General features: G+C 65.8%; 2 protein-coding genes across 2 annotated transcripts; one reads left to right on the top strand and one right to left on the bottom strand.

The window, feature by feature from the left end:
• The first annotated feature begins 11 nt into the window (after nucleotides 1-11).
• RPA3 (replication protein A3) lies at nucleotides 12-2,462 on the top strand. The gene is made up of 4 exons (XM_051963428.1): nucleotides 12-162; nucleotides 546-620; nucleotides 1,237-1,345; nucleotides 2,233-2,462. The coding sequence occupies exons 1-4, from the start codon at nucleotides 64-66 to the stop codon at nucleotides 2,313-2,315; spliced, it is 366 nt and encodes a 121-aa protein (XP_051819388.1). The 5' UTR covers nucleotides 12-63; the 3' UTR covers nucleotides 2,316-2,462.
• Nucleotides 2,463-3,941: 1,479 nt separating this feature from the next.
• MIOS (meiosis regulator for oocyte development) lies at nucleotides 3,942-13,602 on the bottom strand. The gene is made up of 10 exons (XM_051963426.1): nucleotides 12,209-13,602; nucleotides 11,906-12,004; nucleotides 10,874-11,134; nucleotides 10,234-10,403; nucleotides 8,518-8,583; nucleotides 7,797-7,955; nucleotides 7,437-7,589; nucleotides 6,223-6,427; nucleotides 5,428-5,557; nucleotides 3,942-4,841 (listed from the first exon to the last, which is right to left on the bottom strand). The coding sequence occupies exons 1-10, from the start codon at nucleotides 13,503-13,505 to the stop codon at nucleotides 4,745-4,747; spliced, it is 2,637 nt and encodes an 878-aa protein (XP_051819386.1). The 5' UTR covers nucleotides 13,506-13,602; the 3' UTR covers nucleotides 3,942-4,744.
• Nucleotides 13,603-13,837: the final 235 nt, after the last annotated feature.

The following is a 13,837-nucleotide window of genomic DNA, read 5'->3' as shown; positions in this document are numbered from 1 at the left end:
ACCGGGTTGGCGCGCGGCAGCCGAAAGTCCCGCCCCCAGTTGGTCCCGGGCTCCTTTCCCGCCATGGCGGAGCTGCTGGAGCTGCCGCGGACGCGGATCGGAGCCGCGCATGTGGCGCACTTCATCGACCGGCCGGTGTGCTTCGTGGGGCGGCTGGAGAAGGTGCGCGGGGGCCGGGGAAGGGGCCGGGCTCAGATGCCCCTCCCGCGGGAGGCCGCCTCCTCCCGGAGCGCACTCGGAGCTCGGCACACAGCAGGCGCATACTCAGCGCTCGGACTTGGAAGGCTGGACGGCGCCCCCCCCCCCCCGGGCCTAACTGGGCGCTGCAAGCACGGGCACCGCGGCGCTCCCGGCCTCCGCCAGGGGGCGTCCGGCGCGGTGTCAGTGTCAGAGCCCCCGGGGAGGAGGGGGCGGCCGGGAGGGAGCAGCAGCACAGGGCCCCGGGGGGGGGGGGGGGGGGGGGAGGAGGTCCCGCGGGGGGGGTGTGGGGAAGGCGCCCCCACCTCTGCACGCCCCTCCACGGCCCTCCTCGACTTCTCTCTCAGATCCACCCCAGCGGGAAGTCTTTCATCCTGTCCGACGGGGAAGGCAAGCAGGTCACCGTGGAGCTCTCGGAGCCTGTGAGTGGGGGAGGGGCTGAGCCAGGCTGGAGGAGAGAATCCCCGCGGGAGGGGCTGCTGGGGTGATGGGGAGGAACCTGGGAAGGGGGGAGGGAGTGACCTGGGAAGGGGGGAGGGCATCGCCCGGGGAGGAGCTACCAGGGTGACCTGGCCCCCGGGGCACAACCCCCCGGCAGGGGAGCTGCCCCACCCTCTGCTTAGTGTCCCCCAGGAGCTCCTGGGAGAAGTACTCAGGGCCTGCCCACAGTAGGCACTTTATCAGCCTCCCCACCCCCTCTGCTCTCGGGTGTGCCCTGGGCTAAAAACTGCCCCCCCCACGCCTTGGGGAGCCGCCACTGTTTGTGGCTGGTGGGAGGGAGTTTCAGGCTGGACCCCCTCAAGGCCCCCGCTCCCCCCACTTGTGTTATCACGTCGGCCTCCGGGCAGCGCTCGGCGCCCTTGCCAGAGGTCCCACTGTCTCCCTGGGGCTCGGGGGACCCTCGGTCACTTTGTGTAGTTTCCGGGTCAGGGCTGCTTTCCTGGGACAGTCGGTGGTCAGCCTGGAGCGGGAGCCGGGCCTGCGCCCTCGAGGGAGGCTCCGGGCCTTGGGTGAGCAGGGCCTCCCTTCCTTCCTCAGCTCGAAGAGGAGCTTTCCGGCGTCCTGGAAGTTGTCGGCAAAGTGACAGCCAAGGCCACCATCTTGTGCGCGTCCTACATGCTCTTCAGAGACCACAACAACAGCTTTGGTGAGCGGGGCTTGAGCACGGCGTCCCCCTCCCCCTCACGTGTCTGCCTGGGTCTCACCATCCCTCGCCCGGGCCGCGGGGTCCTGGTCTCTGCACCCTAACACAGGGCCCTGCCCACTACACCCGGCCACGGGGCCCTGGCCTCTCTGCACCCGGCCGCGGGGCCCTCCCTTTATACACCCGGGCCGCGGGGCCCTGGCCTCTCTGCACCCCTAACACAGGGCCCTGCCCACTACACCCGGGCCGCGGGGCCCTGGCCTCTCTGCACCCTAACACAGGGCCCTGCCCACTACACCCGGCCACGGGGCCCTCCCTTTATACACCCGGCCAGGCTCATTTTAAAAGGCCTAGTTCCGGACGGCCCCAGCCGCCCTGAGCGCTTTTGCGCACTTTCCCTGGCTTTTTGCTGGCCCTGTTCTACTTTTCACAATAAATCATTGGAGCAGAAGGAGTAAGTTGGGGGCGTCTCCCGGGCCTATGGCTCAGAGGGGCCATCCTTGGGGCCCGATGCGCCGTGAGCGCGGCCTCCCGAGGGGGCTCCGTCTCTTTCTGAGGAGGGCGGCCGGGGGCAGAAGGGGGAGGGAAGGCGTAACCGGAGCCAGTGCCCCCTGGACGGTGCTTGATTGGAGAACGTGAGGAGGGGCCGTTGGCTCCCGGCGGGACCCCCTTAGCCTTGGCTCTGTCTCGTCCCTGCCCCGCCCGTGCGCGTCTGTCCGGCGCTGTCGTGGGTTCCATGTTTCCCCGACGTCGGAGGTCACCCGTGTGTGTGGAGCCCATCTGGGAGGGGGCGCCGTAGACAGCCAGGCGGGAGCCCCGGTAACTCGGTCGGGGGGCAGAAGCGCGGCCCTGCAGTCCGACTGCGGACCCCAACCCTTCTTCTCTCCTAGACCTCAGGCTCTACAACGACGCTCTCAAAATCATCCACGAGTTCCCGCAGTATTACCCGTTTGGGGCCACGCAGCAGAACTGACGGCGCGGGATCCGCTTCCGGCGGGGGGCGTCCCCCTCTGACCCGCGGCACCGGTGGTGACCCCGTGTCTGACTAGCTTAACTCTGGGCTCTCGGGCCTGCAAACGATCCTTTTATTAATAAAAAAGAACAATCATGTGCTCTTGAATGGAGTCCTCCTCGGCCCTCGGTCCCCGCCCGCTCTCGGTGGCTCCGGGTCTCTGAGGCCTCTGGCTCCCTTTGGATCACCAGGCCGGGCCGGGCGCCTCTGGCCCCCGAAGCCAGCAGCGAAGCTCCCGCCAGGGGCCCGCATGTGCTTCCGTCGCCGCCCCGTGCTGCCGGTGCTTCTCCCCCAGCCGCGAATCAAGCTCGTGACCCGTGCGGGGTCCCGGGGCCTCAGTGACGGCCTCCCGCTCCCCGAGGGACGCCTCCCGCCCGGGTGTGATGTTCTAACCCCGCGTTGGATTTGATGCATTTTGGCGGCTGCTCTTGGGCCCTCGTCCGCTACTATTGCAGAGCCTTGGACCTGGGCCAGTTGGGCCCCGCAGTGGCACCTCCCCCCAATCCCTGTGCTTGGGCCCACCGCCAGCCCCCGCCTCCCCAGCAAGCAGGGTCTGCCCCGACCGAGGCCCGCGCGCAGATGTAGCTCGGCTCAAAGGCTGCTTGGGTGTTTGGGCGCCTGCAGGCCAGTGCGAGCTCGGAAACGCCCGGCGGGGGAAGGGAGCTGCCTGCCTGGATGGGAGGGGAGGCCGCGGGAGGACCCGACGCTCCCTCCTGGGAGTGAGTTGGGGGCCGAATGTGGGCCCGGCCCTGAGGGACGTGGGCAGTGTCCAGGCCTGGCCAGCACAAGCCCCTACTGTGTGCCAGGTGCCGTTATCCCACTTGCTCCTCACAACCAGCCTGGGTCAGTGGGGGTGCCCCAGCTAGGAAGCCTCTGAAGGGGGATCTGAACCTCCTGGAGACCCTCGGACGTGCCCTCATGGGCCGCTCCTCCCCACTCGCAATGCCTTCCTTCTCTGTCCTGGCATCCCCGTGCCAGGCACACAGTAGGTGCTTCCTAAGTGCACGCCTCCTCCCCCAGCAGCGCTGGGCCCACAGGTTTCCCTTTTCCTTTGGCAGCCGGCTCCAAGGCGGCAGCTCTAGCACAGCCTGCCCAGAAGCCTCGTCCGCCTGTGGGCCCACAGAGCCCAGCCCAGGGGAGGGCGGGAGGTCACGGACGAGTAATGAGCAGCAGGAAAGACCCTCCTTCTGCACTTGGGACACGGGGGGTGGGGGGGTGCAGGGGGGGCTTTCAGCTGGGGGTCCCGTGATTGTGCGATGACAAAACTCACAGGGAACCCCAAAGAACGGGGATTTCCCTGCTGGAAGTGCCACGGTCATGCCCGAGACCCTGTGACGGTGGCGTGGGCCCCCCTTTCTGTTCCCCCAGACTGTTCCCAGCAGGCGGGACCCCCCATGAGTCAGTGCCCCCGATATCACAGACCCTGGAAGAAGGGCCGACCCCAGCCCAGAGTCCTGGATGCTCTGGGGCCACTGGGGGTCTTTGCAATTGCAGCCCCTGCCCGGGATGGGCCAGTCCTGTGGGCACTGCCCCCCACACCCCAAAATGGTCTTTCTGGAGCAGCCTGGCGTGAAATCAGTCAGTGCAGAGATGAAACACGCCGTCTTTACTAACAAAACCACTTCTGTACAAAAAGTATAAATACCGCCGGGGAGGCCGCGCTGCCAGGGGCACAGGCTCCCCCCACCGCTGTGCCGGCCCAGCCCCCCACCCGGCACTTCTGACCCGGCGAAGGACGGCACCGGGCAGTCCGAGACCCGCGGGCCACCACCCTCGGGGTCCGGCCTCGGCCGGTACAGCCGATTCCCCCGCGCCCATCACGGCCCACGTCGTCCTACTTGGCGGGCCCGATTCCCAGCCCACGGAGGGTCACCAGCGGGGGGAGAGACCCCGTGGGCACGAGGACGGATGGCAGCAGGCGGGGCATCTTCTCCCTCCGTCTGTCCATGGTGGGAGCTGCAGCCTCTGCTGTCGAGGCTCCAGAGCAGAGGGCAGACTGGCGGGGGGCAGGGCCACCATGATCAAGGACGGCGGGGAGACCCCGGCGCCAAATCCCATCCCCCCAGGGAGGGAGCGCTCACACCCACGATGGGCGCCTCACAACCGCTTTCTCGCACAGAGAAGTTCCGTTCGGGCCCCGTGCCCGGCTGGCGAGCACACGGCGGCCGTGTCGAGGAGAAGGCCGGGGGGCGGCGGCGGCTCCGGCTGAAGGCCCGGCTGCCTCCCCGGGAAGCCGTGTTTGCCACCGCCCCGTGACAAGGTCCTGCCTCTGGCTGGCGTCGGAGGCGTTCCGGAGCTCTGGAGGCTCTGGCCGGTGAGTGGGCTGCACCGCGGGAGGGTCGCGGGGCGGGAAAGTTCCGGGGGCCCGTCCCCCGGGGCAGGGGCCCGGGCTAGGGCTGCAGAGTCTCTGCCGGAACGAGATTGCCCGTGGTATCCAGCTGCATGCACTTGCAGGAGCAGGCGGACACGGGACACTCGGCGTGGTCCCTGCGTGGGGGGGAAGGCTCAGGGTCAGAAAGCCGCCTTCCCTCGGCAGCCCCCCCGCTCCCTGCCCCCCAGCCCTATCTCTGGGGTGAGAAAACCGGCCCCAAGGGGGAACCACAGGCTTGTCTTTCCCACGGCTGCAGCTCCTTTCCCCTTGGAAGCCCCTGGAGCATCCCCGGAGCAGCGGGAGGAAGCGCAGAGATGGGGGGAGCGAAAGCCGCCCCGAAGTCTCCACAGGCTCTCCCGAGGGGCGCCAGGCTTCCCGGGACCCCGCCTCACTGCTGGGGCTGATTACAGGGCCGACACCAGCTCACGCCCCTCCCCACCCCGGGGCCGTGGGTCAGGGACCACTCCAGTGTCAGCCGCGCTGGTGGTCACCCCCTCAGTTTGGGATCGGCCCCGCCCACTAGGGACATCAGACAGAAAGCCCACCATGGAGAAGGGGGGAGGGGGCACGTTCAGTTTTAGAGCCTCATGGGCCTCCGTTCTGTGGCGTTTCTGTGCTCACGGAGGTTCCGATCACAGCAGGATCTGCTCGAGCCGGTGCAGAACGGAGCAGGGCCCCCGTGGTCTCCATGGCCGCACTTACCTGAACCAGCTGAGCATGTGGCCCGCGTGGCCCCCGTGCCTGCAGTTGTGGCACCAGGTAAACCAGTTGTTGAACTGGGCCAGCTTCTTGTCCTTGCTGAGGTCCACTTTCTCGTCCGACTTGGATCCCCCTGGGGAAGGGAAGGCCTCTCGTTACTCTGAGGCCCCCAGCAGGAGCCCGTGGCCGACAGAAACATGGCAGGGGCTCGAGCCTCATGCTGACAGGGCCCGAGGCTGAAGGGCCGGGGGGCGGGGGGGGGGGGGGTAGGTCCTGCCCCCAGTCTAACAGTCAGTCAGGCAACGAGCACCTACTGTGTGCGGGCACCGTGCCAAGCGCTGAGGACAGCAGAGGGGACAAGACTCCTCCCCCCTCAAAGGGCTCGCGGCCCGCGTTGCCACAACGAGCCGCCTCCCCCAGCCTCTGGTTTCCTCAGGACACGTTAGATGCCCCTTTACCGGCTCCTGCCAGCAGAGGGCAGGCCCAAAGAGGGATACGGCCATGGGACCAAAAAAGGCTAAAGGAGGCTCGGAGTGTGAGACCTCGAAGGGCCAGGATCTGTCAGTCCCACCCCCTCAGGACTCGCGGCAGAGGCGCCGCCCACCTCGGAGGAAAGACTGAGGAAGCCTTCGGGAGGACGCCGTGCTCTGGCCAGCGTGTGTGGCTAACTGCGTCCGGCCGCTCGCCGTCCCGGGGGGAGGGGCTGGGCGTTCAGAACTTACACAAACTTAACAAACAAACAACAATTAAACGGAGGAACCGCGGGAAGTGCCCAGGACCTGCGGCGCCCAGACCTACCCGGGCAGCTAGACACGGGCGTCCCCATGTTGATGAGGCAGAGGGCGCAGCGCGGCAGGGGCTTGCGGCAGCCGGGGCAGCTCGTGACTTTGGACTTGGTTGGGGAGCCGCTCACGCCGTACTGGCTGAAGCCCCGGCCCTGGTGGGGCACGGCGGAGCAGCTGTAGGAGATGGACTTTCCGCAGAAGTTGCAGCTCACGAACACCTGTGGGACAAGGGGCGGGGAGTCAGGGGCGGCTGCGGGGCCCTGCCCCCCGCTCCCATCGGGTCGGGGGCTTTCAGCCCGGGCACCTTCACCCGCGGCTCCAGCCACAGCAGAGGAGGCGGCCCAGAGCTGACTCTGCAGTTCAGAGACAGCACAGCCGGGCGATGGAGGCCCCGAGTGGGTGCCCTGGGGCCTGCTGGGAAGGGTCACAAATGGTAGCTCCGAACGCCTGCCGGAGAAAGCAGGGACCGCCGAGGGAGGGAGCGGGGTCCGTGCCGATGGGCAGCTCCGGCGTCCCCCCCCCCCAATCAGTCCTGGCAGACGGAGGCTGTTGCCGGTGAAAGCTGCTGGCGGGGGGCAGGCCGCGGACCGTCCCACTTCCAAAGAAAGGAGGGGACGCGGAACATTCACGATAAAGAAACAGATCCCAGGCAGAAAACGCCAGCAGGGTGGAGACCAGAGGAACCGATATTTTTCAGATTTGGCAGAAAAGAACCAACAGGATCTCTACAGTCAGCACGGATTGAGATGGAAGTGATGGTTTAAATCCAGAGCGCTACAGAACACGCTGATCTACTTGGAGCTAATGCCCCAAAGGGCTAAGAAACAGAACAGCTCTGTGGCTTTTCTCCCACCCTGCACACTGGCAAACGCGTCAGAGCGGTTGTAGGGACAGGCCAGTTAGCCAAGGGGGAGGGGGCCGGCGGGAGGGGGACGGGGCCAGGGCCGGTGGGAGGGGGCCGGGGCCGGTGGGAGGGTTCCAAGCCCTTTGCCTCGTCACGTCCCATTTTGTCAGGAGACGGCTACTAGCCACGTAAAAAGGCTGGAAGCCAGGGCCACGTAGATGAGCAAACGAGGCTAAGTCAGTGGGTGGGACGCAGGAGAAGACCCGAGGATGGAAGGGCCAGCAATCACAAGGGCGCTGCCAGTCTTCACAAACGTGCCCGTTTCTTGGGTCGCAACATGAGGGGGACTCTCAAATGGCGTTAGGGCCGAAGCGGGCGTTTACCTGCGCTAAGGGCTTGGAACTGGGATCCAGCTTACTCCTGTGAATGTCGAATTCCGCGCGCTTGTGCCAGAAGCGCCAGGCGTCCAGCAAGTTCCTGTAGTTCTCGATCCAGTACTGGACCCTCTCATCTTTAAGCACGTCCAGCGGAGAACCCTGGCGGCGGGAAACAAGGCTCAGTATCTGAACTTTGTTACAATGTCCCCATTAGAACAAAGACCCTCTTGGCTTCGGTTCCGATGAGAAGCTCTGGGCCGGTTTAAATGCAACGAAGGCCCACCGAGCGCCCGCCGTTCTTCCCCACGTGGGAGGAGAAGCCCCAGGCAGCGGGGCAGAAGCCGGGCCCCGGGCCCCCACACCGACCTGGAGCATGCAGTAGCTCGCGGTCTGGACGTCTCCAGTTCGGTCCACGTAACTTTCCATTAAATCGACTCCGTCCTTTGTTAGACCCGTCAGTAAGATTCCTTCTAGGTTTCCCGCTTCTTTCATTTCATTGGTCAGCTTCTCAATGTATCTGTTCAACTAGATAATTCAAAAGTCAGTTTTTGGTCATTCGGTTCTAACCCTGAGTAGTTCCCCCATAAGATTTCACTCTGTTCCGGACAAACGCTCTGAAAAGGAGCCTGAAGCCCCAGCGGGCCCCGTGCTAGCGACGCTGTCCCCGTGCTCACGGCCTCCCATCCTCGGCCATTTGCAAACTAGCCGAGAGAAGGTCGTAGCTCCCCTTTCCAAGGCAGACATGGCCCTGACGGCACCGATGGAGGCAGGGGGACAGGCCGAGCTCTGCCCCGGGCACAAGGGGCACCTAGGACATGATTCTGGCCGTTGTTCATTAAAAGGAAAGGAAAGCACAAAACCAGCTGATGAAAAGGAAACCATGTTAGAGGACATAAGCCCACAGCCAGAACCCCCGCCCAGGCCCCATCACGCACAGAAAGGCGCCCGCCAGCTCCAGGAAGCTGTTCCGGCCAGACCTCTGCAGCGTCACCATCAGGAGCGAAGGCTTCCCTGCACCCTGGGAGAGCTCCCCGCCCCGCCGGGCTCCCCGCGCCCAGACAGGCCACAGGCCCCAGCCCGCTCTCACCTGGGCATCGCTGAGGAACTTGCAGGCAAAGGCCACCCGGTCCCGCACCGCCACCTTGCTCTCGTACTGAGAAGACAAGAAGAGGAGGACCGTTACTCCCGGCCCCACGCTGCCGTCACCCTCCACGTACCGCTTACCCAGCCAAGGGGAGCCACCTCCTCCCCCATCCTGCAGCGGTGCCGGGGGCGCTGTCCCGCGCCCAGAACCCACCAACTGGCACCGGGGCGAACACCTGGCGGTGCCCGCGGTCTGACAGGGCAGCGATCACGGTGTGAACCGTGAGTTCTAGACAACGGCCAAGCCTCCCCAGGCCGATGGTGACCTAAGGAAGCCTTTACAAAATCTCTGAAATAGGGAAACGTCAACAAAAGGACCGCGCGTGTTTCACCTACATTATCTACTGTCTGGGGGAGGGGAGGAAGATTCAGAGCACACGCGCGGGTTACCAGAATTATCTTGAAAATGATCTTTACATGTATTGGAAAAAATAAAATGCTTCTGGAAAAAGAACCATGACAATCTGTAAGTGGGTTAACGGCTCGGGACCAGACAATCGTGGGGAAGCCCCGGCGCCGGGTCTAACGCCGGCCCCCTTCCCGCACGGCCCCCGAGGAGAGGGCTTCAGACGCCCTCCGGTCACTGCCGAGCCCCGATGTGAGCCCGTCCCTGCCTGACCACCCGTGTGCTTCTCTGCGGAGGGAGCCGGAGCCAAACGCTCGGGACACGCCTCCGAGCCAGACGCGTAGAAGCCAAAGTCTCCTTGGGCCCCAGCCCCGGGGTCTGCTTGTGGTCAGCACGCTGCCCTCCGCAGGCGCACTCAGGCCAGGACCGGGGCTCGGCGGCGCCTTGGGTCTGACGGGGACAGACTGAACGGGGCGGCGAGGGCACAGCCCCCCAAGGCGCCATCGAGAGGCCTGGCTTCCTACGGGACGCCCCCTCGGAAGAGGGTCACTTCCCTGCCTGGGACTGGACTGGACTTTTGTGTTGCTGAGAGGGATCAGAGCGGCCGCGCCGTCCAGGCCCCCTTCGCTTTATAGAAGGCGAGAGGCGACCACGGGGGCAGGAGCCCTTCCAGGCCCGACCTCTGAGCCCGACGGGCGCCCTGGGAGACAGTCACCCCAAGGGTTACTCACGCCCTGCTTGCAGAAGCACAAGCTGAGGGGCAGAGCGGGCAAGCGGCTAGGGTCAAAAGATCCCCGCAAGGGGTCAGGAGTCACCGGGCTGAGCAGGAGGAGACCCCCTGTCTCGGAAGGGGAGCACGGGGCCTCTTTCCTCTCCCACTCCATCGCCTCCCAGTCTGAGAAGGCCATCGGGAGGGAGCAGGCACGAAGCACACGGCAGCCACACTGGCCGAGAGCAGCCCGGCCCCTCATGGAGAGGGGGCCGGAGGCCGGTCAGACTGCTCCCCGAGAAGGGGCGGCTTTGCCTCCTGGGTGGCTCTCCGCAGGCCAGGCCATCCCTTCTGGGGGCACCGGGCCAAGGATTGCTAGGAGTCCTGCCGGGGCGGGGTGAGTGCCGGGCACGGATCCGAGAAGCCGGGCAAGGCGCCGGAGGCCGGCCCCACTCACTGGCCGATTCACAGATGGGGTCATGAGTGGGAGCCGTTCTGGCTGGGCACCCGAGACCCACCACCACGTGCAGGAGGCTCACTCCACCAGACCCAAAATGGGGGCCGAGTGAAGGGCGACCCCCAAGGGAGCAGCCCCCGGAGCTCACCAAGACGCCGTCGTAGGAGCCGGGCTCGCTCGTCAGAAAGGCGAACATGACGCAGAGGTAGGGGTCGCTGAGCTGCAGCCGCAGGGTGCTGCACATCTCCCTCCAGAGGGAGTTCTTCTCGTCTGTGTACCCCGACAAGGCCATGGCTACCACGTTGAGGTTCAGGTCGCCTACGTGCCAGAAACAGCCCTGGTCAGCAAGGGCCCGAGCCCCCCGAATGCCCCTGCCCCACAGCCCGCCGGGCTCCACGGTATACGACGCCACGCGGAGGATGCTTGGACGGGGTCCTCGGGAGGCTGGGGGCTGCCAGGAGCTGACAGATGCCTTTCTAAAATGAGGTGGGCGGTCGTCTCTCTCCCCTCCAGCAGCCCCCAGCCCCACCCCGCAGGGGGCCCTCAGCATCCGGGACCCCTCCAGCTCCAAGGGCTTTCTCTGCCATGTCAAGTCGGGCCATCCTCCCACCTCTGAACCCCTTCCTCCCACTCAGACTCCTTCAGGTCCAGGTGAGTGTAAATGCCCTCACTCTCTGCCCGCCCCCGACAGCAGCCTGGGACTCTCGGAGGGGCAGGAGAGGATATTCAGACTCCCCGGGGACCCCCACGACCCAGGCCCCGACCCCCACCACGGGCTGGGCCAATACCTTTCTCGGAGGAGGCCCCCTCGTTCAGGATCTGGATGGCGCGCCGGATGTCCAGGTTGAACAAGGCCACGGCGGCCGCTCGCTCCCATTCTCCCTCCTGCACGAGGGAGCTGAGGAAGGGGCCCACGTCCACGTCCGTCCCCTTGTTTATCCAGCCACAGAGCTGCAAGGCCAGGATTCTCTCCTCGCTCAGGCTCGGGCCCTCGCTGGGCTTCTCGGGGGCCCCGCTCCAGGTGTGTCTGCTGCCAGTCTCTGCCATGCCTGGAGGAGGGGGGGCACGCTGTCGGGGGCACCGCCGACACCCCCGCGGTGACCTCCGCCCCCTCCCCCACTTCCTGTGTCAGCCGAGCTCTGAAGGCCGGGCCTCCCCTTCCTGGAGCTTGGGAACCCTGGGCAGCCCTGTCATTAGGGGGCGGGGGAATGGCCCTAATTACCACCTGGACCTTGGAGGAGGGAGGCCTGGGGCTCAGCAGCCTCACCCAGGAGGTGGGAGGGGGAGGGGGAGCTGTTTGAAAATCAAGTGCTTTTCTTCAACAAATTCACTGATGTAAAAAATAAACCAAGCCCTGGGGGGTAGAGAAAGGAGGGCCCCAGAACTTGTGGCTTGCTGTGCACTGACCTACTGCCTCCCTCCATAAGGGCGATACCAGGACTGACTGGGAACCCTCCTTAATAGAAAATTGTAAATTTCTTTTAAATCTTTCTTAATTCTTGTTAATTCTCATATGGAAAAGGAGTCTCCTGTTAGGACTGGCCACAACAGCCCGGCCTGAGGCAGGGGAGGAGGGCTGCTGCCCTCAGGGCCAATCACCAAGCGCGCCCCGCCTGCGGGCTCGGCCGCCCGAATGAGGGTGCGTCGGGCGGGGCCGCGGAGGACTAAGGAGCTGGAGGGCCCACTGCCAGCCAGCCGCCCCTCAAAAACGCTGCTCTGGGAGAAGCGCTCCCCAACTCCTTAACTCAAAAAGCTAAATCCAAGCCCCCCAAGTCCTCCGGAGCATTAAGTGACTTTGCCACAGAGAGGGTCGTCCTTACCCAAAGACGACTTCACGATGGTCTTGATACCGGCATAAACCAGCGACCCTTTGTGGCCTGGAGACTTCGGGTCCAAATCCTCCGTATACTGCTTCATGAGTATTGAAATGCATAGGAAACACTAAGGCTGGCCTGGAAGAAGCCTCCTTTTCGGGACGGAACCGGAGTCGGGGCTGCGGCCTTGACTAGACCCCTCGCTCCCTCCCCCACACCAAGGGCAGCACGGCGTGTCCCGGCCGTCCAGACGGCGCTGGCGGCCGGGCCCTTCCCCAGACGCCGGGCGGCTTTCACTTCAAAGGATATAGTAGAGCGTGTACCAGAGGGACTTCAGCTGGGGGTCCTCGTTGCCGGCTAACACGTGGTTCCTCCAGACCTGCTCGGTGTCCAGGCCGTAGCGGGACAGGGCCCGCAGGCGCATCTTGGTGGCGATGTCCTTGTCCGCGGCGGGGTCGCTGCCCTCCTCGGTGCACTCGTAGAGGTGCCGGCCGCAGGCCCACATCAGGGAGGTGACGGGGCTCCAGGCCAGGGAGATCCGCTCGAACACGGTGAAGTCGGACATGGTGCGGTTGGGCGTCACCACGATCATGCGGTTCTGGCTGGTGGGGTGCCAGGCGAAGGAGGCGATGTAATTGTCGCAGGGCTGCACGCTGCGCTCGATGATGGTGGGCTCCGTCTCGTCGGCGATGGGCGTGGGCGTGTGCTGCATGTCGTACAGCCGGATGATGTCGCTGTCCCTGGTGAGCGTGGCCAGCAGCCCCGTCCTCGTGGGGCACCAGGCCACCTTGGTCAGAGGCTTGGGCTGCTCCGTCAGGGTCAGCACGGGCTTCTCGAACTTCCGGAGGTCCCAGATGGCCACCTGGCCCTCGTAGAAGGAGGCCACGCGGTCGTGGAAGTGGGGGTCCACCATCACGCCCTGGACGGCCTTGGTGTTGACGAACATCTTCTGGCTGGTGTTCCGCAGGTCGAAAATGGCCAGGTTCCTGTGCATGCCGGCCAGGAGGAGCTTCTGGTCGCGCGGCAGCCAGCAGAGGGACAGGCAGGCGTCGTTCTGGCCCAGCTCGTACAGGGGCTTGGTCACCACCAAGCCCGCGTCCGCGTCCCCGGCCGACAGCCTGACTTTCTCCAGGGGAAGCGCGGCCTCGGGGCTGTACTTGCTGCAGATGTCCCAGATGAGCACGGAGAAGTCGGCGCGGTGCTTGTCCAGGCCGGCCGCCAGCCAGTTGCTGTCCAGCGGGTTCCAGGCCAGGGTGTTGCACTGCCGCGCGTGCTTGGGCACGAACTCCTTCCCTATCAGCTCCTTGAACCTGGAGTTGTGGTCCTGGCCCAGGCTGGTGAGCACCACGCGCCCGTTGGCCTGGCCCACGGCCAGCAGGCACTCGGGGTCGTAGCTCAGGTACCAGGCCACGCACTTCATGTACGGGGTGTCCGAGTTGATGGAGAGCAGCGTGGCCGCCGTGTCCTCCGACAGCCGCAGGGAGCCCGCCTTCAGCTCCGAGCTGCCCGCCGGCTCCACCTGGTACAGGCTCAGCTCCGAGTCGCACACCACGAACCTGTCCAGCTGGTGCGGGGCCCACAGGATGTCCGGCTTGGAGCCGCTCATGGCGAGGGGCGGGGCCGATACCGGCCTCACGCTGGACCCCCGCTCAAAGCCCCGGGCCGGCCGGGCGGGGAACGGGGCAGCGAGGCCGCAGAGGAGGCCGGGCTCTGCTCCCCACGGCCGGCGCTGGGCCCGCAGGAGCTCCCTCAGTGCGGGCTGCTCCCAACGGGGCCGGCGTCAGGGCCGGCAGGTGAGGGGCCCGAGCCGAGGGGAGCCCGGCCTGGAACGGGGGGGTCCGGGCAGGGGGCGAGGCTGGGAGCAACGGCTCCAGAAAGCTCTCCGGGTCCCCGGCCAGACAGCGGCGAGCCCGACCCGGAGCCCCGTGATTCTGGGCC

The sequence above is a fragment of the Antechinus flavipes genome, chromosome 5 (assembly GCF_016432865.1).
Source record: "Antechinus flavipes isolate AdamAnt ecotype Samford, QLD, Australia chromosome 5, AdamAnt_v2, whole genome shotgun sequence".
Classification (NCBI taxonomy): domain Eukaryota; kingdom Metazoa; phylum Chordata; class Mammalia; order Dasyuromorphia; family Dasyuridae; genus Antechinus; species Antechinus flavipes.
This window is presented reverse-complemented; position numbering and strand designations above follow the sequence as displayed.